This window comes from Podarcis muralis, chromosome 15, assembly GCF_964188315.1.
Source record: "Podarcis muralis chromosome 15, rPodMur119.hap1.1, whole genome shotgun sequence".
Classification (NCBI taxonomy): Eukaryota; Metazoa; Chordata; class Lepidosauria; order Squamata; family Lacertidae; genus Podarcis; species Podarcis muralis.
The window spans coordinates 24,070,314-24,094,831 of record NC_135669.1 but is presented as its reverse complement, the minus strand read 5'-3'; the positions used below and the strand labels follow the sequence as shown (position 1 = coordinate 24,094,831).

General features: G+C 44.8%; 1 protein-coding gene across 9 annotated transcripts in view; it reads right to left on the bottom strand.

Annotated features, from left to right (window-relative positions):
- Positions 1-24,518, bottom strand: part of GRAMD1B (GRAM domain containing 1B) — a 209,058-nt gene that overhangs the window by 72,563 nt on the left and 111,977 nt on the right. The window contains exon 1 of one of the 9 annotated variants that reach the window (XM_077919746.1): positions 22,075-22,244. The exons of the other annotated variants lie outside the window; for them this stretch is intronic. Coding sequence (XP_077775872.1) covers positions 22,075-22,097 — 23 coding nt within the window. The 5' untranslated portion in view covers positions 22,098-22,244. Of the gene's footprint in view, positions 1-22,074; positions 22,245-24,518 lie in introns of those variants that run through there. 9 annotated transcript variants of the gene reach the window in all.

Here is a 24,518-nt window from a genome sequence, read left to right as displayed (position 1 = left end):
GGGCTAGGCTAGAGAGAAGTGGCTGAAGGTGGATTGTGACAAGAGGCACTCCACCAAGTCTACAGCAAAAGCTTTATGACAACTTCTCTTTAATGATGGACTCATAAATTAAGATCCCTCTGCCTTAGCGTTCCGATGGCACATGCATGTTAAGTAGGATTTCAGGGGTTCCATTTACTGTGGGATTTAAAACTTAAAACATTCAAGCGGCGGCTCTTTAATATATATAGTTTTAGGGATCATTTATAACCCTCAAATCTGTGAAGAAGTTTGAAGGACGTTTAAAGATTAGAAGTCATCAGCAGCCCTGAGCAGATTACTGTTATCGGAAAGACAAAGCTTCTGAGTTCCACACAGCTTATTGTAACCCAAAAATTTCCTAGACCAGCAGGACAGGGAAACACAATTGCATGACATGCTCTCAAACCCTTCTAGCATACATCTGGACCAGTGCTTAGCTGTAACAGCAGTCCAGCCCACTGCGCTGAGAAACAAAAGAAAATGCGCCAGCCGCTTGCTTCACTCTACCAATGGCAAGACAAACCCAGACAGCAAGTTATCTTACATCCCACTTTTGAGTGCCAGTCCTAGCAAAGAATGCATCCTATAAATGCTGGAGACAACGATGGAAGGAACGTTAATAATAGAAGAGGCAGCACTTAAGAACTGCAGCGAACAGCAAATTGCTGCCATGGCAGAATAATACATACTTTCAGAAACCTTCGGGTCTTTGCTTAACCATAAATACTTAAACCGGCACACATGAACTGCAAGCTCTGTATATGGAGAATTTTGCTCACTTTTAAGAATTGTTTATTACTCTCCGCTCTCTTTGGCACTTTGATTGCAGAGTGTTGCATGTTTTGAGACAAACATAAAAAGCAGGAATAAAAGCCAAGAGGCTGGTTTTTGGAGGAGGGTGTTAAAGCATAAGTAGCACACAGTTACAAGTTCTCTGGTGTGTGTTACAGTAACTGTTTGGCGTTTGGCGATTATCCATGTTGTTACAAAAACTATTCTTATTAGTTTCATTAGAATACAAAGCAACTTGGAGGAGCATCGAAAATGTATACAAGGATATCGCTTTAAAGGAGATTCAGATTGTTCATCCCAAAGTATCTTCAATATATCCCTGTGACTTAAGGGAAGATGGAAGCTGTGTACTGCATATGAAACTTAATAAGAATGTACCACAGGACAAGTTACTGTAGTTATACGTTGTTCTTGTATTTACCTGCAAAAGAATAAAAAATATGGGGGGGCAATATTAAAAAATAAACCAAATTGCAGAAAACTTGTCTGATGCATAGGGTTTTTTATTTTTGCTAATTATTTCTGTACAAATGTATCTGTTTAGGAACTGATTTAGGAACCTGCAAGATCCTGGTTCAAATCTCACCTCGGCCATAAACTCACAAAGTGTTCTCAGGCATGTTAAGTCCTCAGCTCTAATCTTAAGTACTACCCCCCATCCCCCCCACAATTACAGGCATTTCTTATAGAGCAGACAAGTTTGGGGAAGAAAATGCATCCGATTCATTCAGTATCGTAATAAGGAACCATGGCCATGTCCAGCCATTATCTTTGTTGAAAAGCTTCTCTGTTTTCTGTGTTCTTTGACTATTCATCAACATCATCATCAAAAAGTGTTGGAATCAGATTCTTTAACAAGAGGTCTCCATGCTCTGTCTGTCAGTTGTTGTTTCAAGCAACTCATCTTCTTGGGCAATTCACATGGAAATGAAATTATTGCCACACACAGAAGAAATTTCAAAGCATGTGGACGAGGGAAAGGCACTTTTTGCCTGGTAGCAGAAACTGAGGCCACAGATACTTTAGCACAGTCCCTTTCCCCCCACAATTTTGCCAAGGGTTCTGTTTAGCTGCCTCAGCTGTAACCCCATCTCCTCCATTAATATTACCGTACATCTCTCAGGTGATGGGAAATGACTCGCCTGTCCAGGTAATTAAAGCCCGAGGCTGATGAGGAAAGTGTGAGAGGCAGTCCAGTCACTCAGCAGTCAGGATTGTAAAGATCCTGCCTCAGTAGAGGAAAATTTAATGCATCAACTGAGAGTGTTTTCTGACGGCCTTGTAAACCAAACCATGGACTTTAGAGCGTAAAAGAAGTCCACCCGATAAAACTCCATTAGAGATGAAATCTTCTGAATTCCTCCAATTTTAAACAGGCCATAGCTTTGTACTTTAGCCTTATTTTCCCTTTTTCTAAGTTGATCACATTTCTAAAGGATAGTTCCTTACAATATTTATTTATTTGGAGCATTTGTACACTGCGCTTCATCCAAAAGGGCTCCCAGAAGGCAGATTTAGGGGAGCACAACCTGTTCAGTGGGTGCAGAGCCTCAGGGTCACTGCAGCTATGATGTAGAATAGAAAGCAAGAGGCGGGGAGCAGGGACTGGGACCACAGAATTTTGCCATCAGCCACTGCTCCCAGAGCTTCAAAACAAGACAGTCCCTACCCACAGGCTCAGAGAGACAGAAGAGGAAAATAAAAACAAAAACTCAGGCAATAATTTCTAAACAATTGTTCCCATAATGCAGCTGGCACAGTTCTGGGGCAGGAGTGCCCAGTGTTACAAAGTCAGATATATAAGCTAATTACCAAATCACGCCTTAAACCTAGTCTACGGTCGCCACAATGGAATACCTGGGCACCATTCCCCACCGATGAATATTGTGATTATTCATTCATTTCTATACCACTTTATATTTTAAAGAACAAATCTGAAAATGATTTACAACACATTAAAACATCAAATAAAACAATCCAAAATAAAACAAATTCAGGCTTCGAAGATAACATTTCAGATCCTTCTCTAAAGTGACATTTTGCTTTCCCCAGTCGCCATCCTGGCATCCAAAGATTTTCACAAGGTTGCAGTGGGAGCCACGCTAGTCACAAAATGCACCTGGCGCCTGGCTAATTTCTAACACTGGGAGTGCCCAATAGAGCTGAGCCGCCAGCAAAGCTGGTGAAATGAGCCCTGCTTCCTATCTCTCTCACTGAAGCAGTTGGATGGAATGGCTGACCCCAGGTGACAGATGAGAGAGGAGGCCTGATGGAGCGGGATGCTAGACCTGATGCATAGGGCGTTGTACTCAAAGGTTCATCTTTGAGTACATTTTCTTCTACTGAGGTCTGAAATGTTGCTTGGTGTCTCACTTTACTGAGGGCATTCTCAAGGTTGGTCCAAAAGACAGCCTCAAGTGGCAAGCAAGCCTTTGGAACAGGAAGCCAGCTGCAGAATATGACACCCACATTGACCTCCTGGGGTGAGGTGGGCTGCATAGGAAATGCATGAAAACTCCAGCTCGTTACTATGCATGAATTTGCAGCCGCAGGTAAAGGAACCATGATGCTTCAGAACTGCTGGAAGAAAATGCAAACAAAAACTCTGCAGGATTTGCTAGCAGGTGAGCCCTGAGTAAAATCTCCTCCCTGACCCCAACCAGATCCTCCACGGAAGCAACATCTCTGTCGAAAGAGAAAAGCTTGTCAACCTCTCACCCAACCCCTTGTCTCTAAGTGAAATGATTTCTGAGGTTTCACAAGAAAAGCGAGTGGGGAAGAAGATAATTGAGAAATGTTACTTAGAATTGTACCCAAAAGAATTGTACCCAAATTGTACCCAAAATTTGAAGAATTGTACCCAAATTGTACCCAAAATTTGAAGAATTGTACCCAAAAAAGAATTGTACACAGTGGCGTAGCGTGGGTTGTCAGCACCCGGGGCAAGGCAAGTAATTTGCGCCCCCTAACCCGTGGATTTGCGCCCCCTAACCTGTGGATTTGCCCTAACCCCAGATGTTGCGCCCGGTGCGGCCAGCCCCCCCTGCACCCCCCACGCTATGCCACTGATTGTACAAAAGAATTGTACCCAAAATTGTACTTCCCTCTTCAGCTCAGGGTTAGTTTGAAGACAAAGGCAGAGTTTGAAGGAGAGTTGGCTGCGATGTGGCCTGGGAGGGAAAAGGTAGCAGGATGGTAAAGTCAGCAAAGCTGGAGAGAGGGTAAAAGCATGATGGTTGATTTCTGTTTGAATCCACAGCTGCCGCTATGGGAGAAGCAAGACCCCCTCAATGCTGTGAACCCCTCCAGAGTAGGCTCAGGTTGTATATGTGTGTAAATAAACCATAGACCATAAAGACACCACAGTCTCTGCTGTGCCTCGTTTCCAAAAGGGAACATGAACCCTGGGTAAAATGCCTGGAACCCCTGGAATCTCACTCGGGTATCGGGCTTATCTGAGACATGGAGGGTTGCTACCAGAACAGAAGATGCTGGTGGACCAATGAAGTGACTCAATGCAAGGCAGCTTCATACGATTAGCGTCCCTCCCGGTCACTTCCCTCAGTTTGCTCTTTCACAAGTAAAATAAAGCCAATGTTTGCTATCGTTTTGTAGCAGGAGAGGCTGTGGCTGGCAAACTCGGCTTCACACGGCACAGCAGCAGGAACAGAGTAGATACTGTACAACTGCACTCATCACCGGTGCTGGAAGGGAAGTAAGGAGAGGCAGCAAAAAGATCTTTCGAGAGCAGAGTGTCAACAACTTTAAGTGGGACACACAAAGAGCCAGTTCTCAGTTAAGAACTTAATCTAGGATTAACAAGAGGTCAGCTACCTCTGCAAGGAGACTGCGCTAAAAGGAACTAATTAGCTCTCCTTAACAGAGCAATGCGCACAACACAAGCATATCAAGCAACACCCCCATTCCTAAAACACAGATGTCTACCTGAAGTCCCAGATAAGAAGCTTTAATGATCTAGATCACCGTTTCCCAAATTATGGGAAGATACAGAAAAGAGGGTCATGGGTAGTTAGCAAGTTTAAATCTCACATTATGCACTGCTTATTTATTCATCTTGCACATTCCAGACACTTACAGCCTGCAAACTCTTATTCCCAAACAATTAGCTGTCAAGGCGAAAAACAACACTTGCAGTCTTCAAAAGTCTCAGTAATATGGATTTAAAAATCACAGAAATTGAAACAAAAATACATCATTTTGATTCCACTGTGGTTTAATTACTTTTAAACTATTGTTTCTATACATTTTTCGCTTTCTGTGTTTTATCTGTGTTTGTTTTGATTTAATTTCGGCATTAAGTCCCAGTTCTGGAAGAAAAGGCAGGGTATAAATGAATAAAAGGAGGAGAAGAATGGATAAGGCTCCCTGCACAAAATCATAAGTCAACATGGTGCACAGGGACATCCCAGAAAGTCATTCTGAACCACCACCAGCAAACGGTTTCAAGCCCAGCAGAGACAGGGAGGAGCAACATCAATCCTGACAGGCCCTTTTGATTAGGATGCGATTGCACCTTTTCTTTAAAGGAAATGTATTTCAGTGTTGGAGGAACAGGTTTCAAACACTTCCCTGAACCAGGGCAGAGACATTACCATGTTTTGTGCTCAAGAAGCATTTTTTGTGATGCTGTTTTAAAGGGGACCCCAGATGACTTGACTTGAAGATGAAGAGAGAGGGCTGCAAGACTACAGAAGTGTCTCTAAAAATGCAGGATGCCAGCCCCACATTGACATTACAAGGAAGACAACAGCAAGGCAAGCGCAAACGAAGAGAAATAGCAACAGCAATTAAGTATGTGGGATGGGGAAGAAAGAGCACTTTCAAATTATAGGTTCGATGGAGAGCTTTATTCTCAGTTTAACACCACCTCAGAATCTCCTTAGCCTCACCTCACTGATTTTACACCCCCACCACCCTGCCAGCTATTTTCCCGTTATCTTGTCAGGAACGCTGCTGATTCATGTTCTGTTCCACGGACTGAATCATGCTGATTCATGCACTGTTCTATGCCAGTGTGGTGTGGTAGTTAGATGGTCCAACTAGGACCTGGGAGACAAGGGTTCAAATCCCCGCTTGGCCATAAAGATCATTGAGTGTGACCTTTCTCTAGCAACAAATATTTTAATCTGCTTTTTTGCTTATCATTGATTTTTTGTTTAATGTTTTCAATAGATTTGGGGGGGGGTAATAATTTTATTGCTTTCTTCTTTTTGCAAACCACTTTGAGGGTTTTTTAAAATAATCAAGCGGTATATAAATTTAAGGAATAAAGGAATAAATGCAAACTGGACAGATACAAGGAAGCCAGCCTTATAGGAGAGATGGAGAACCCGCTGCAAATTCTCTGAAAATATTTTGCCTGCCTCCACACTTATTCCTCTATTCTCCCACCAAGCACCGCTATAAGTTCTTCTTCAACTGCAGAACATGGGAGTAGTCAAGAGGGTGGAGGCAACTGGCCCCCTGAATCAATCAAAACCAATCAAAATTGATACAAATCTGAATTTCTGCCCCGCCCCCTAACAAAAGCCTGCCCCCTCAACAAAATTCCTGCCTATGCCTGTGCTGCAGAACGATATATTCTTTCATCCTGTCAAAAGTAAGACCAGCAAAGGGATCCGAAAGAGGGTGTGCTGGTTGCTGATCTTATAAAATATATGAAAAACACTTGGGGACAGCCTACATTCCTCTGCTCAGAGCAGATGTTGCTAACTGAGGAGGTCGAGAGAACATAATGAAAGCAGAGTGTTGGAACAGTGGGTTCATGTGTGTGCATTTACAGTCATGCTTTTCCAACTATGGCACAGAGAGATTTGGTTTTAAGAGTTATGGGGATGGAATCTGAAACTGACAGGATAGCTGTGCACATTCAGGAGATGTTAAAAGTCGATCCTGCCTCCCAATCTGTCCAAAATAAGAAAAGGGGGCTTTGAAGTACCAGAGAACAGGGTACATTGAACATTGGAGCAAATGCTAGTGTCTTCCCCCATTTGTTTCCTCACCAATATGTTTCTCACCAAAAGAGGACACCCAGAGCTGCTTCACACATTTCTGTTTTCTGTTCTGGTGGAGAATATTCACTGGATGAACACAAATATCCAATTTTTTTGCATCTGTGCTCCTGGCAAGCACAACAAGTGTTTCTGGCACTGCTGAAAAACTGCTGCAAATGCCAACATGCATGCGTGCTCTCGACCCGCATGCATGGTGCTTTCTCTGTCAGGCTATAGGTATTTCCCAGAAAACTTAAGTAGTACTATTTCCCTCTGCCTAATTCTTCTGACCCCATAAAGGAGAAACAAATACATACAGATTATCAATCCAGCCTAAAATATATTGCTTTGTTGCCTTATTTGTATTCTGAAAAGTAAGGAGATGGGAAGATTTCTCATTCTGATAACGGCTCTGCAGGGCTATATGGCAATTGTCTCTTTAGATCATGCTGCCTTTTCTAGCATCCAAACTGGCTGCCCAGTGAAGGGGAGAAAATGCACCAACTGCCCCTTTAAAACACAGTTGATTCCACACAATCTGGGCTTTTCATTAACCCTTGCTATTTGTCCAGCGATAATCACAAGAAACGGTAGACATCCTGTCGTTCCTTCAGTCAGCTCAGACTTGGCCTCTTGAAGTATTTTGGATGCTGAACAGAATCCACCTTTCAGTGATGCACTTGCGAGGGTTGCAACCAGTGCTTAGGCCCATGGGCATTACTCATACTAATTTCGATGGATCTACTCTGAGTGGAATTGAGTTGGCTACAACTCATAACTCCCCATTACCCTTTTCCGGCTTCTAAATAAGGATTTAGGCGACATTTATATTACGCACCCCAAGCACTATGATAACACGGTCAATAGTCATTATCCCACCCCCACCCCAAAGAATCTTGGGACCAGTAGTTTGTTAAGTGTGCCGAGAGTTGCTGAGAAGTGTGCGGAGAACTGCCTTCCCAGAGCTACAATTCCCAGAATGGTATAACAACCAATTCCTCTCTTCGCAGGGAACTCTGGGCACTGTAGCTGAGCGAAACAGGGAAGAGAAAGAGCTGAACGAGAAGAAAGGACATAGGAAAAGGAAGAAGGTGGAAGAGGGATCTCAGAATTGAGAGATGCAAGCTGGTAAGTGCTGACATGGTTAATGAAACTGTCTAGTTTAGGTCAATTTATTGCTCTGCCTATTGTTATTTATTTTATTTATAGGCCTTCCTTCCTCTCCAAGGTGCCTAGGGTGGCAAATGGATACACAATTTAAAAACAAAAGCATTCTAAAATAGACACTCTAAAAAAACAAAAATACCATAAAAAGCATCAAAACGCAATAGCAATTGAAATTATTCTTCTGTCCAGTGAGCACAGGGATTCCCAGGAACAGTATCATTCAGCTACCAAATGCCTAGATAAATGGGTGTTTTCAAATTCCTCCTGGAGGCTAATAAGGATGGAGACAGGCACACCTCACCAGGGAGGGCATTCCACAAGCAGGGAACCACAATTAAAAAGGTCCCGTCACAGGTTAGCCCTGCCACTCCTGACTCTCTAACTCCCAATTCATTGCCCTGGCCTTCACCCTAACAGCCCCAAGAGATTTGCATCCTGCTAAAAACAGTAAACTCAGCCACTGCATGCAAAGCCAACCATGCTTTCTTCTATCCACTCATGAATGTTAGCGAGCAAATTTCCGCTCTTCAGTGGCTCAGAGCACTCTCCCCAAGACATTCTGTTTGCCCAATCTTTACCCCCAAGGAAGGAGAAGAAGAAGAAAAAGAATCATGAAGCCTTGAATGTCTACATCGCATTTGCAGCTCGTCAGCTTTGTTATAAAAGCCAAGTCCTGTGTGGGATTTGATGCCTTCATTACCCTTGCTGCTACCCACACTGAAGATGGGCGAAAGCTTGCAAGAATTCTCTGTGAAGAGGCACAGATTGCCAAACCACTCTGGAAGCGGCAGCTCTGGAAGAGGAATAAGGGTCCCCCAAGAACTCTCAGCACCCTTAGCAAATGACAGCTCCCAGAATTCTTTGGGGGAAATCAGGAATGTGGCACCACAGCACTTTACATGCATGGGGAGATTGTGGCCTCAGACTGAAGCCTAGGTCTCCCTGACTCTTCTATACAAGAAGAGTGCACAGAGATGCAGGCTTCTTGCACTCTGACTAAGAGTTGCATTGAAGGCAAATCTCATTGCTGCTGACATTTCATCACGCTGCAAGAAGAGCTGTTTGCAGGAGGGCAGGAAGTTACAAGCATTCTGGACCGCTTCGTAACTGGTAGGCTAGGACACAAGGGGGCTGGCAAAGGATTCGAGGAATGCACCCCAACCTGCAGATCCCCAAAACCGAAGAAAGTCAGCTTAGGGCACATTCACACCATACGTTTAAAGCCCTTTGATACCACTTTAAACGGCCATGGCTTCCCTCAAAGAATTATGGGAGCCGCAGTTTGTTAAGGGTGCTGTGGGCTGTTAGGAGACCCTGGCTGGATCTAGACACACCGAATAAGTGTTTCAGTTAAGCCCGTTGTAAATTTAAACAGGGAAATCCAGTAGGGGAAAACGGGATTCCACAGCGCCATCTAGTGGCACAATGTTATATCGCATACACAACACATATAAATTGCTTTTTCTACACCAATCTAGCGGAGTCCCCTTATTCCCCTCACACAGCTGCAATTCCCAGAGTTCCCTATAAAGAGGGGTTGACTGTAGCTCTGGGAGAGGAATAAGAACCTCCTAACAACTCTCAGCACCCTTAACAAACTACAGTTCCCAGGATTCTTTGGGGAAAACCATGGCTGCTCAAAGTGGTATCACAGTACTTTAAATGTATGGCCTGAGAATGGTTATACACACTCCTTCTCATCACCCTTATCTTCAAAGAACTCCCTTATTCATTACCATCATCCTCCCACCTACCCCACTACAAAAAAATATAAATAAATCCCCTCTAGCGCCACGAACAATGCAAAAGCCTGGCCATGAGAATATTTTTCAGACTCTTTTCTCTCCACTTTCTATTCCAAGACGGAAAGTTATTCAAGTGGGCAGTTAATATCTCACCAACTTTTCATCACATTTAACATTCAAGCACTGCATTTGTTTCAATAGAGCCTTGTCATCTGAACTGACCTTCACAGCTCCCATTATTTCAGATAAGGTCTCATTGTTTTCAATGGGAATTCTTGCACTTTGTTTTAGCATGTCCGCTCTGCGGTTCCCTGGACAATACATGCGGGGAGGGGTGGTGGTAATGCAATTACTGAGAAGGCGCACGTGATGGCAAAGGGACTCATGCCCTCACGATGAAGAAAAAAGCAATGGAAAGGACCTTTCAGTGGGAGGGAAGCTTGAATTTACTGGTAGGACTAGTGGGGAATCTCCTCCTACTAAAGCTCTGCCCTTTCCATTTCAATTCACATTTGTTTATTCCATGCTCAGGCACAACTTACAGGATGTAGAAAATGTGCCTGCTTGCCATTCATCTCACCACAAGGGGGCATAATCAGGAAAACAGCACTGCCATGTGAACCTAACAAATCACTTTGTGGTCACTGCATGGGAAAAATCTGTGCATAGATGGGGCCAAAGTGGTGGCAGATTGCTGATGCAACATTTAAGCGAGCCCTGAACTGTTTTAATGAAAGCCGAGTGTTCTCTCTGCTTGTTTTGAGCTTCCGATTTCCACTTGGACCATTCTAGGGGTGCGCTGCGAGTTATTTGCTCAGCATTTTCTGGTTCAGCAGCCTTTACACTGCAAGACCATGTTTATTTGTTTTCTCCTCTGGGGACAAAGCTGCATGTGGCTGCACAAATTCAGCGGGCCTAGTAAAAAAAACAGCGTTGGCCTCTCTTCTCACGAGCACCAAAAATCTGGGCACCAGCAGCAAAGATCCATCCTGCATTGTTGCTGATCCTCAAACATTTTCACCATTGATATAAACATTTCCCCTCCTATTTTTTCCTATCAGGAAAGGTTGCAGCATGTGGGATTTTTAGATTAAAGGCTGCAAGGATACTCCTGGCTCAAAAATGGAAACAGCAGGAGCTCCCAACACTGGAAGATTGGCAGGTTAAGATGGTGGAGTACGTAGAGATGGTCAAGTTGACAGGGAAGATCCGGAATCAGTGTGAAGAACTGTTTCAAAAGGACTGGAACAAATTTATACTTTATATGAAAGAAAATTGTAAACATCTGAAAGCGTTTGTAGGTTTGAACTGAAATGTTTTGTAATGTAAACATATGGAACTGATTTACCGATAACAAGGTGAGTTATTATAATAAGATAGAAGGTAAACATGTGATTATAGAAATGCGGAGAATATAGAAAGGTGTGTGGAAGTCAGAAAGAGGGAGGGAAGGAGGTCGATGCTCTTATAGAGTAATGTACTGTATTAAGTTATAGAATTATGTAACAAAATGTGATTATGATAAAAGTGGAAAATTTAATAAAAATCATTTAAAAAATAAAGGCGACTTGAGGGGTGACATGATCGAAATTATGCATGGTATGGAGAAAGAGGACAGACAAAACCGTCTCTCCCTCTCTAGTAACACCAGAACTCCTGGGCATCCAGTGAAGATGAATGTTGGGAGGTTTGCAAAAGGTAAATGAAAGTCCTTATGCACACAGCACATAGTTGAACTCTGGAACTCACACCCACAGGAGGCAATGCTGGCCACCAACATGGGTGGGTTTAAAAGAGGATTGCACAAATTTATGGAGAAGGCTATTAATGGCAACAATGCCTCCATGGTCAGAGGCATTAATGCTTCTGAATACCACTTGCTGGAACCCACAGAAGGGGAGAGGGCTCTTGTGCTTGGGTCCTGCTTGGGGGTTCCCAAAAACATCTGGTTGGCCACTATGAGATGCTAGATGGGCCACTGGCCTGATCCAGCAGGCTCTTCTTATGTTCTTATTTGTTCCACCACCAATTCCCTAGTGTGGTGCCAGTGTAGAGCCAGTGTAGTGTAGTGGTTAAGAGTGATGGACTCGTAATCTGGTGAACTGGGTTCAATTCCCCGCTCCTCCACATGCAGCTGCTGGGTGACCATGGGCTATTCATACTTCTTCTGAAGTCTCTCAGCCTCACTCACCTCACAGAATGTTTGTTGTGGGGAAGGAAGGGGAAGGAGATTGTTAGCCGCTTTGAGACTCCTTAAGGGGAGTGAAAGGCGGGATATCAAATCCAAACTCCTCAAACTCCTCCCCGTAGGAGAGGATTTGTGCCTCTTTTATACACTTATCTTGGAACATCAGAACTTGCTCCATCAAGTTTGTGTGTGTATGGATACAGCAGGACTGAATGGCCATGAACTGCAAGAGGTACAGTTCCGCGCAAAGCTGAAAATGTACACAAGCTAAGCATATTGACCATTCGCTGCATCAGGAAGTAGGCGATAACACACTCTTCCTAACTACAAGTCCTGTGACATCTTTGTTTAAGGGCCACTTGCATGAGAATCTGCAAGAATTCCTTGGGGCTGCCCTCTGCATGACTGAACAGCTCTGGGAGCGCCATTTGATCAAAGCTTGTGGTGCAGTTTTAAACAGCTGCAAGCGGTGAGAATTTACTCATCAGCTGAAATAATGCTCACACGTATGAAAAGTGGGCAGAAGGGAAAGCAAGGGGCCTGAACAGGAGGGAAACTCTCTGCTGAGATCCCCTACACTTTCACTGAACCAATTCGACACCTGGAAACGACGGCAAAGCTCAAGCACTGCTGCAAAGTCACCCCAAAACTGCTAGCAGACACACCAGTTCACGTTTAGGGGTTGCCCTTTCAGCCCCAAACACCAGAATATTATGACGCTTGCAGCACACCAGCATCGCTGGAACGCAACACCCTCCTACATTATTGATTTGCTGGGGTAGCAAGGCCTTTTCAGTGCTCATTGACTGAAACATAAGCAAAGACAAGCAGTGCTAGATTAAGACTCATTTCACAAACGGTTGATGAGTAGGGGTACATATCTTGCTTGCCCACCCCATACACAGCAGAGGTTCATGCCCAGTGAAGGAAGAGTGCAAGGGGGCAGGAAGAGACACCATCAGGGCCTGGGCCTGTCAGACTGTCCTGTCCTTCCCCCATAGGGCCAACGGACACCACCTGCCCTGTCAGAAGGAAGATGGGGGGGCTGGGAGAGTGGGTGGTTTGTCTTTTATTTTTATCTGCTAGTGAGCAGATGAGAGAACTGTAAAACTGTAAGCTGCCTTGGCAAAAAGGGAGCATATTAGTTCCCTAAATACGGCAAGTGGGGATACCATAATAGCTCTTGGGCACTATTTCCTAAAGTACAAGAAAGCAGTCTATATGCAGTGGCAAAAGGTTCCCTAGGGAAGAGAACAGTGGAACTCATTCCTGTAGCATACAGTCAAACAGGACAAGAACTGGGATGTTACTATTGATATATATATTTAAAAAAAACACAAACCACCATATTCCTCTACCTTTCCCATTTCAGCTCTTCAGGAAATAGGACTGGCATAGAAACTAACAAGTGCTAAAGAACTTTTAAGTGCATTAGTTAAGTCAGTGTGGTGTATTGATAACAGCAGTGTTTCTCAAACTTGGGTCCCCAGCTGTTGTTGGACTACAACTCCCATCATTCCTAGCTAGCAGGACCAGTGGTCAGGGATAATGGGAGTTGTAGTTCAACAACAGCTGGGGACCCAAGTTTGAAAAGCACTGGGTTAGAGTGACCTGAGAGACCAGAGTTCAGATCCACACTCAACCAAAAAGCTCACTATGTGACTTTGGACCAGTCACTGCCTCTCAGTCTAACCTGCCTGACAGGGTTGTTGTGTGGATTACATGAGGGGAAGAACCATACTCACCACCTTGAGTGCCTTGGAGAAAAGGTGGTTTGTAAATGCAATATATAAAATAAACTATGTCAGGCATAGGCAAACTCGGCCCTCCAGATGTTTTGGGGCTACAACTCCCATCATCCCTAGCTGACAGGACCAGTGGTCAGGGATGATGGGAATTGTAGTCTCAAAACATCTGGAGGGCTGAGTTTGCCTATGCCTGAGCTATATGAATGGGCTACTTTAAAACATACCATGAGGGAAGAAGAGGGGTGGGGTGCAAGAATCCCCTTCTGTACCTTCAATCATGTGTCTACTGAAGGAGTGGAGAAGAGGCTGGGATCATGCCTATGGACCTTGTCCATGACCTCAACCTCCTCACACCTTCCATGAAGGATGAAAGGAGCATCTATGCACATACAGATTCATGTAGCCTCTTCCTTGTGACTGGGAACCTGATTGCGCAGATTTATATCTCAGAGCTGACCTCTAATATGCATATATTACACGCACATCACACACACTTCAGGCTCTGCATACATTATCATCCTTTTATAAAAGGATGCCACACTCACTAAATATGGCCCTTCAGAATCCAAAACAGAAGAGATTTTGTTCTCTTGGGATGCCACCTTAGCACACATGACAAACATAAAATTCAAACCAAATTTATTAACAGGGCAACCAAATGCTAATTGCAGCCAAACAGAACCATATGGACATAAACCGTATGCAAGGATTATGCATAAAAATAAAAACTCGCCCTATACAGCAAATAAAGCATGTTTATGTCTCTAAAATCTCGAGAGAAGCCATATGGCCTTGTCTAAGTTGAGCAGACTTCACTGCAAATTTCAGTGTAATAAACATTGCAGACCTGTCCGAACCAAACAACAGATACTTAATATTATGTGAATAATTGAGGTCAGCAACCACTGCTGAAGATTTGTCTAAATATCTGTTTTGTACAGTTTGCATATAATGTACGGCGTCCTCTACCCAGGGGCTACCACATATGCCAAAAGGGCCAATCTCTGGCAATTTTCTTAAATCTCCCTTCGAGAAAATGCAACTTCATAAGAAATATGTATTCCTAGAAGAGTTAGCATGTCAAGGTCCAAGTCCCAAACTCCAAGTTCAGAAGAGCATTAGCTGGTTGAGACTGGGATTACTGTGCTGAAGAATAAGGCCCGGATCCTGTTACTGATCCTAAACCTAGCAGTCCTGGAGCCTTTGGGAGCTGAGTCAAAGCACCTTCCCCCATGTCCAGTTTGCCCCTGTTCATATGGGAGGTGGAGCTTTAAGTGGTTGGAAGGACCCATAAGGCCTCAAGTCCACCTCCAGCTAGTACTGAAGTGAGTTCCTTGCTTGGTGCTTTCCATGGTGCTTTTTTGCCTACTAAACCCTTCCTCAACCCCACTGGAAATCAGGGATGAGGAACCTGTGGCTCTAGCTCCCATCATCCCTCACCAGCTTGACCAGTGTCAATGATGGGAGTTGCAGTTCAACATCTGAAGAGTCACCTGATGTCCACTCATGTTCCTAAGTGTTTTCCCAGACTCTCAAATTAACACAAAGTGGTTCTCAAAGAAGATGTTAACCACTCCCTCGGGGCAGTTAGAAACTCAGATATACAGTGGTACCTTGGTTTTCGAACAGCCTAGTTCTCAAACGTTTTGGCTCCCGAATGATCGAAACCCAGAAGTGACTGTTCCGGTTTTCGAACGTTCTTTTGGAAACCGAACGTTTGATGAGGCTTCCGCGACTTCCGATTGGCTGCAGGAGCTTCCTGCAGCCAATCATAAGCTGTGCTTTGGTTTTCAAATGCTTTGGAAGTTGAACAGACTTCCAGAATGGATTCCGTTCGACTTCCAAGGTACAACTGTATAAGCTAGGGGCCAACTGTCTCCTTTAACCAAGGTTACAGTTGCCAAAACGGAATGTCTAGTTGCCATTTTGGGGCAAAACAGCTCTGAAGTTCTATTTTTCAAACGATGCACTAACTGTGATTGATTATCAGTTACACATCTGCCTAGTTCATATGACAACCTTGAGCTAGGTTAAGGACTTTGAGAAGTTAAAGAAGAAAAGTCACTTCCTCCAGGAACAGTCGACATATATATTAGCCTATTCCTACCTCTTTTTCTTGAAGGGACGCGGGTGGCGCTGTGGGTTAAACCACAGAGCCTAGGACTTGCCGATCAGAAGGTTGGCGGTTTGAATCCCCGTGACGGGGTGAGCGCCTGTTGTTCAGTCCCTGCTCCTGCCAACCTAGCAATTCGATAGCACGTCAAAGTGCAAGTAGATAAATAGGTACCGCTCTGGCGGGAAGGTAAACGGCGTTTCCGTGCGCTGCTCTGGTTCGCCAGAAGCGGCTCAGTCATGCTGGCCACATGACCCGGAAGCTGTACGCCGGCTCCCTTGGCCAATAAAGCGAGATGAGTGGACCTAATGGTCAGGGGTCCTTTTACCTTTACCTTTACCTCTTTTTCTTAATGGTGATACGGATCATTCATAATAATTTAAGAATATTCTTCACAACTGTGAGCAGGACAGTAGGATTGGGTAAGTGAAGACAAGCTTCAACAATTAGCTATAGCGTTGTTCATTGCTTCTGCACAGAAAAAGCATTTTGGTTCCTGCAGATAAAATACAGGTATAACTGATAAAATTCTACAGGATGTGTTATTAGTGTGTGAAAACATTCAAGTTCCAATTGATGCCTAGGCATGCATCTCTAGACGGTGGAGATGACGGGTACCAGCCTGGCCAATAGGTGCAAAATGTTCCTGGCACTTGGCTAATTTCAAAGACTGCCCGGGGGGGGGCGGGTAATGGGATTACCTAGGGGGAGCTAAGAGGCAAATGGGTGGCAGTTGGCTGCTGGTCGTATAAATGACTATTGGACTTTGAAAAGCTGGTATCACTGGATAAAGTTCATCTGTTTTGTGGAATTAATTAATGTAAATAGTTTTAACTGAATTTTGAATACATGTGCAATTAATTGTTACAGTTCTGAATTTTATTGTGCTATTATCTTCCTTAGTGGATCGTTCAAACAACTATCCCGAATAATGGTTTTTATACAGTAGGGGGGCACAGGGGATGAGCGTATGGAACCAAGCAGGCTATGTGGCCTGAAATAAGTTGAGAACTACTGAATTAACACAGTGTTCATTCGGTTTAAAGCTTGACATGCCACTTTTCAGCTTTCTGCTTTTGAGGTCCGTCACAGCAATAAAGGAACAATGTAAGAAGAAGCAGAATCAATGTCCGGATTTCAAATGCCTTACCTGGCACCTGATCGCTTATAGTGATGGCCCAAGGCATTCCACATACAGAAAGGATCTTTCCCCCAGGTACTTACCCACCTGTGTTAGGTAAGGGCTCCACAAAAGAGCCTCAAAAGATTATCTTGGATAATATGAGCTCAGTACATCAAGCAAGTTTGGCAACTGGATAACCTTCAGCCTCTTTACATCACGGACATGGCATCAAGAAGTGTTTGGGGGACAATCAACGACATTGGTCACTGTTTTGTTTAAAAGGTGGTGGAAAGCGAAACCTCATGGCTGAAAGGAGAGCCTTACCTGAGCTCCAACTGCCACAATCCAACTGAAAGGAGCCTCACTCCCCACAAACAGAAAGGAACCCTCAGCAGCCACTTGGGCTACACTTTCCACAAGATTCCTTGCACAGGAAAGGTCAATCACATCCGTCAAATAACCGAAAAGCTGAGGTGCTGAGCTGTCAGTTTTCTCAAGGAGGAATTCACTGCCTCCCCCAAGAAGGTCATTGTTACCCAATGTACAGTACAATTTACCCTTGCTGCTAATAATGCTTACCCAAAACACTCAAACACAAACACCTGCCAGCAGTGATCTAATTACAGAGAGTTAAGGTCTAATTTCAATATGAGCTCCTCAACCTTTTCTCCCAAAATTCTATGATTATTACTATTGACAGGGTTTCAAGGAGGCTTACAGATAAAACAGGAACAGCTGAAAACATAGGGAAGGACCACTAAGAAACAATTAAACATTAATAGAATTAAAACTATGTATAAGTATAAAAGATCTAATTACATTCTGGATACTGAATCATGATTCACACACATCAGTTGTGCTAAAGAAAGCCAGGAGTTAGCATCGTGACTAGCAGAAGAGACCTGAAATCTGATATTTAATTTAACCCTTTCCCAACTATGCAAAACCAAAGGGATTATTCCCATGAGATTCCCATCTCTAAAGATTTGTACTAACAGTTTTCAAATGATCAAACAAAACTTGGAGTATACTTTAATATAAAACAGTGGTGGAATAAGCATTTTAAATAAATAAAACTAGCTGGTAGCTGGAATCCAAGTTCCTTATGGAGAAAACGATGATTACTATCTGTGGATACCTCAACAGCGCAACCCATCAAATTCCAAATATATTGCTATTATTTTCAAGCAGGGACTTGGGAGTTCCATGATGAAGATGATGATGATGATGATATCTGCATACCACCCTATACCCGTAGATATCAGGGTGGTTCACAACATTTACCATTCAAAAAATCCTATGCAGTCAAATGAACAACCAGCAATACAAGTAATATAACCAACAGCAGATTTCTAACACCATGAGATAAAAAATGCTGTGAAGGTTAGTAAATTGTTTTAACAGTTCCATGTAGTAACCCACCCCACATGTAAGAATAGCCTGCTGGATCAGGCCAATGGCCCATCTACTCCAACATCCTGTTCTCACAATGGCCAGCCAGTTGGACACCTACAAGCAGGATTCGGGCACCAGAGCATTCTCCCCTTCTGTGGCTCCCAGAATCTGGTATTCAGAAGCATTATTATCTTCCAATGTTCAGCTTCAACATTCCCACGTGTACAAAGAACCAGGAATAAGAATTAAATGGCCACCAAGGATAACAAGACCAAGATTGCAGGGGGTTGGACTAGATGACCCTTGTGGTCCCTTCCAAGTCTAAGATTCTATGATTCTAAAGATGGAAAGTGGATCGTTCCTCTTCTACAAAAGGTGGACTACTTTACTGCACTTAAAGGCAGCATCAGAGTGTTTCTACGCTGCAAAGTCTCAGAAGGCACTTTCAAAACCCTTTTTGCTTGGCTGCGATGTTTGCTATCACTACGGACAGTATGATTTGCAAATACTATGAGTTTGGCAGATTTATTTATTTTTTTTAAAAAAGTTTACATAAACCAGAGCAAGGAGCATTGTTTTACAATCCTTATTTATACTTTTCAATCAAGAGAAGAATTACAGAATGAGTAAAAGTTATTTTTAAAACAAAAAATGGAAAGACTCTACTTAATTACGACCTGCAAGTTCCATGCTCCCTCAGTGCTGAAAGTATAATATAAAAAGGGTTTTCTTGTTTTACCTTCACAGCAAGCTTCCAAGGTAGGTTAAGTCACTACTTTGTCCCAAGATCATTCAGTTTCATAGTTGAGCAGACATTCACTTCTGTTTTCATAATATATACCCACCAAGCTCAATCTGTTTATTGTTGTTTTTTAAAGCAAAAAACAAAAACTTTTCAGTCTAGTTTAAAATGCATACTCCCTGGAAAAATCAATGCTGCACTATAACACTTTCAGATAACTTGAAGCATTCTGCAAAAATGAAGCCCCACACCCCAAGTTGCTGGAAAACAACACAAGCATGGAAAGTATATATTTTTCCATTAAGGTTGTGCAGAAAAATCCCCGGTGCATTGCATTCCATCATCGCCTATTTCCCATCCTCTGAAATCAGAGTGACAACTGAGCCTCCTTACTGAATAAGATCATAATGGCTTCTTCTACTGCAAAGTGGAAAAAGCAAGGAGGCAGAAAACACTAAAATGTAGAAAGAAAGAAAGAAAGAAAGAAAGAAAGAAAGAAAGAAAGAAAGAGCAAGCTTTCCTTCCTAACATAAACATCAAGTAGGACAAAAATTATAATGCTTGCTAGAGAGTAGGCATCGGCAGTGAGGCAGCGCCCTCTAGCATCTTCTGAGCATATTTATCTCTAGATGTAAGAGTTGCCCTAAACATACAACCAGCATCGCTCTCTTTTTTCTGAATGCGGAGTGTGAATCTATAAAGTCTGCCATGCACGTACTGTTCCTGCCCAATCCTTCTTAGCCTCTGATCTAGTGGTGGATGGAGGGGAGAGAGAGAGAGAGAGATTGTAGCCATTGTGCAGCATCAATTACTTTAAATATATGTTTCAACGTGAGCAAATCACACTGTTACATAATTAAGAAGAAATTATTTTTTATGAGTGGGCAGGCAAGCCTGATGCAAACACTACAGTTTTACTATTCACAGACTGTAACACGGAAGCATTGCCAGGAAGCATTGCTAAGCTATTATGCAATACTCCAGCCCAATCCAACACTTCATTCATTCAAGAACATATCAGCACGGTGCTGAAATTGTGTGGGGTTTTTTTTAAAGAGGAAGTTTGAGAGGTAATTGGAATATCATCTACCCGTTGTCTGCATTATGTTATTGCAAGTGCCGCTCCAGCTGTAAACTAAGCTTTCTCAATCTGTATTTGCACTCACACACATAATTAAAAATGTGAAATATCTTAAAGGCCTAGTAAGCCAGCCCCCCCCCCCCCCGGCTCAATTCAAGATGGTTTCTATAACATAAATCTGACTGATCCACTAATACAAACCTAAAGTTTATTCTAAAAAACAACCACTCTAAGTAATTTTAACAAATTTAAGATTCCCCCCCCCACCTCCTACTAACGGAAGTATCTCACTCTACAACAGCTTTCTAACTATTTATGCAAGTAGGCATTACTATTAGGCACGATAAAATGGATAATCAATATTTCAGCCACCACCTTACTATAATGACTGCTTATTTGAAGAAAGAACAATTCCTATTTCAGTGGAGTATGTGAACATCTCTCCTACTCAAGTACCAATTACCTATATTGAAGAAAGCACCACAATAAATGCCCTTTACCTTTTATAAAGAGGATTTGGAGTGCATAAACACACACAAACTATGCTGACTTTCGCTCAACCTCCAAATAATAAGTTTCTATTATTATTATTATTATTATTATTATTATTATTATTATTATTATTATTAAAATTTGTACACCGCCCTTCATCCATAGATTCCAGGCTAGTTCACAAGACAATTTTAAGTATTATCTCAATGCACCTTTATAATGGAACCTCTTCTAGCAAAACTTATGACCTTGGGCCACTCACCATCTTTCAGCCTAACCTACCTCTCAGCGTTGTTGTGAGGATAAAATGGGGGGGGGGAGTTAAAATTGTGAGTGCCACCTTCAGCTCCTTGGAGGAAAGGTGGGATGTAAATGCAATAACAACAATAATAACAACAAACCCAAACAATGGCTTAAGGTCACAAGTTCTTAGGGGGCGTCTGTAACGCAAGCACAGTACCCCATCACCTTCGGCAACACTTCAAGAAATTCCTGGGAAAGCATGGCAATGAGACTATGTCCTTAGCGCCCAAGTTGAAACAATCATGGAAATTATAATGCCGGCTCGGTATTTTTGAACTATATTCAAAAAAGGACATGGGACAGGGAAAGAGAACCCACATACCCTGTGTGCAGCACAGAAGCATCCAAGGCTTCAAGCGACACATAATCTTTCCTCTCCAGGAAAACAGAGAGACGTGGCTACATCTCAGGCATTACGGGGAGAGAGAGAGAGAGATCAAGGCGAGTTACAAATGCTGCAATTCTAACCACCACCTCTCTCGCCTACTGTACACTTAGGGACGTTGCAATCTCTCTCCATTCTCCTTGACAAAGAGTTTTATGTAACTCAAAAGCCTGCAAGTTGCTACGCCCACAGGAGTCGGTCCTTGCCTACATCTCCGGGATCAGGCAGGGAAGGAGCCGTCTATGCACCAAACTACTAATCGACAAAATATAATAGAAGGAAGAAAAGTTCGGAAGCGTCCCGTTTATTTTTTTAAGGTAGAGGAGAGGGCACTTCCAAATATACCGCACTGCTCTCCCTCAGCAGAGAAACGAGCGGCGGGGCCTGCCTGCAACTGCACACCTAGGCGGCAGGCAGGGGAGAGAGGTGTGGCAAGGAAAGGGGAGAGGCTGGAGAGAGAGAGGGAGAGCCAAGAGGCGCCACTGCACCAGCATCGTTGATGCAGAGAAGCCCTTTTGCATGATCCTCTCCCTCCTTCCCCGGGATGCATTCACACCCTGCAGTGATGCTCAGCTCCCGTGCGCTCCTCCCAGCACCTCTCCGGTGATGCAGCCTTACAGAAAAAAGCGCACCGGGGAGGTGGATGAGGACGGGGGTGGCCTGGAAGGCCAGCCGAGGAGCCCGATCCCCGACCCCCCCCCCGACCCGGCGCCGCCCACCCACCGCCCGGCCCACCCGCTTCCTTTGCTTCCTTCCTTCCTTTACCAGGCAAGCTTGAAGCCTTTCATTAGTACAGTCACGATCAGCCGGTGCCCGTCGTGTCCTTGGCTGCCCACTGACGACGCCGGAGCGGCTCCCAAGACATAGTGGAAGAGGCCGGGCAGGCGCAGGCTGCCGGGGAAGCGCACCGTCCCGGCATGGAAGGCGGGCGGGCGGCAGGAGGAGGGCAGCGCCGCCCCGCCGCCCCAGGCTGCTGCTCTCGCTACCCCGCCGCCGCCGCTCTCGCTGCTGCCGGGGGCCGGCTCTGCGGAGCGCGGGCAGCCCGGGCACGCCAGCGAGGCGGAGATCATGCCATGGCCTCCCCGCGCCGCTGCCGCCAACGGCCCAGGCGCCCGCGGCGAGCTCCCAGATGCTGGGGAGGCACCCAGGGGCGGCGCAGCGCCAAGCCCCGCCGGGGGTCCGGATCCAACCCTTGCTGCTGCTGCTGCTGCTGCTGCTGGTCGTCCCTCTCCAGCTAATCTCTCCCCTTCCTCCTCCTCCCGGGTCCTCGATGCGATGCGACCCCGGCGCAGCCCGCCTCGCCTGCCCACTTGCCCGGCCCGAGCGGCTGCGCCCGCCCTTTAAAGGCGCCCGCCGCCTGCCAAAGGGAAAGCCAGCGAAGCTGGGCCAGCCTGCGGATTGAGGAGGATGCCCGCCGCGCGGTCCCGCGGATGGAAGCGGCCGAGGGGAGGGGAGGGCGCGCGGGGCGGGCCAGCCTTCGCCCGGGGACTCCCCAGAGCGCCTCCTCGCTTAGGCTGGACCTTGTTTCCTTGCCGAGGAACCCCGCGGTCTCGGCAGGGCTGGCGTCCATAACAGGAATGCACAGGAGCGGGGTGCGAGTACTGCGCATCCTTACTAGGGAGCAAGTCCGGTTGCACTCAGGGCCCGGGGAGTTCGGCTGTCAAGAAATCGAGCTTCTCTGAAGTCTCCGAGGCTTCAGTTCTAGCCATGCTTATTAAGCTCCCGAGTAAATCAGTAGATCAGCCTCCTAGGTGATGAGGGCACTTGCCCGAAACCCCCCCCCTCTCTCATACATGGGGCACCCTGGTCCTCTATTTGGAAATTAGGTGGTGATTTCCAAAAAGGGGAAGGGAGGCACTCTGCACCGGGTAGAGAAGCTCTTGCCCTTCTAACACTTCAAGTGCTCCAGGCCAAACCCCTACATTGAAAACAGGCCCCTGGGCTGAGTTTAGGGGTTCATAAAGCTGAGGAAAGGCAGGTTTTAAACCAGAGTTTCCCAAACTTGGGTCTCCAGCTGTTGTTGGACTACAACTCCCATCATCCCTAGCTAGCAGGACCAGTGGTCAGGGATGATGGGAATTGTAGTCCAAAACCAGCTGGAGACCCAAGTTTGGGAAATCCTGGTTTAAACAAAATAAATATGGAGGGGGGGTGTTTTCCCACCCTCCTTTTTTTTTTTAAAGATATCATAAATGCTAGCTTTATAACAATACCTAAGTCTGGAGTAGTGCAGTGGAGACCCCAGCAGGCAATTCAGCGCACAGATGCTCTAACTTGGCTCTAGTAGGTTCTGACCCAAGACACTGTTATGATAGGTTTGGTTCATGGCTCTTCCCACCCCCACCCCCAACACACACAATTAAGCAAAGAGGAGGGGAGAATTGGGCTTCTGTAGGCCACCTGAAAAACCAGGAAGATTAGCTGCAAGGGCCAAGGTTGTCCCTGCTGTCCCCAGAGACAGGGAGAAGGCAGAGCAAAATCTACTGTTGGAGAGCCAACATGGTGTAGTGGTTAGTGTGTCAGATTAGGGCCTGGGAGACCAGGGTTCAAATCCCGCCATGAAATTCACTAGGCAACTATGGGCCAGTCTCTCAGCCTAACCTACCTCACAGGATTGTCATGGGGATTAAATGAGAGAACCATGGACCACACCTTGAGCTCCTTTGAGGAAAAAGGTGGGATATAAATGCAGTAAATAGATAAATTTCTGGGTGAGATTTGAAGAAGTTTGGCAAGGCTTTCTGGCTCACCATTGCTTAACAATGGCAACAACAGTATGCTCCTCCTCAAATTATACTGTTGAAATGAAGAGAAGTACCGGTAGTTGTGGTGAGTGGCAACAGGAGTCTACTTTTGTGTAGAAGGACTGCGAACTCAGTTCAGTTTTGATACTCAGAACAAATCCCTGGGATCATAATTTGTTAGCTCTAAATGTGCCTCTTGTCCCTGGTGATAGTTAGTGGATCTTGGTGGTTCTAGCAGATCCACACCAGTCTGACGCTCGCCCCTAGGACTGGTAATGAAAACATGTGGGAGATAAAGTGGCTTGAAAGAACGCTTGCTCTGGACTCTCAAAAACAAAAACCAGCATGGAAATAGCCAAGACCCACCTCACCCATTGCCACAACTGAAGAGCTAGAGCAGCCCAACATTTAAGAAACTCAGCTCACCGTTTAACAATTTCAAAGCGTGCAACAACAATTTCACTG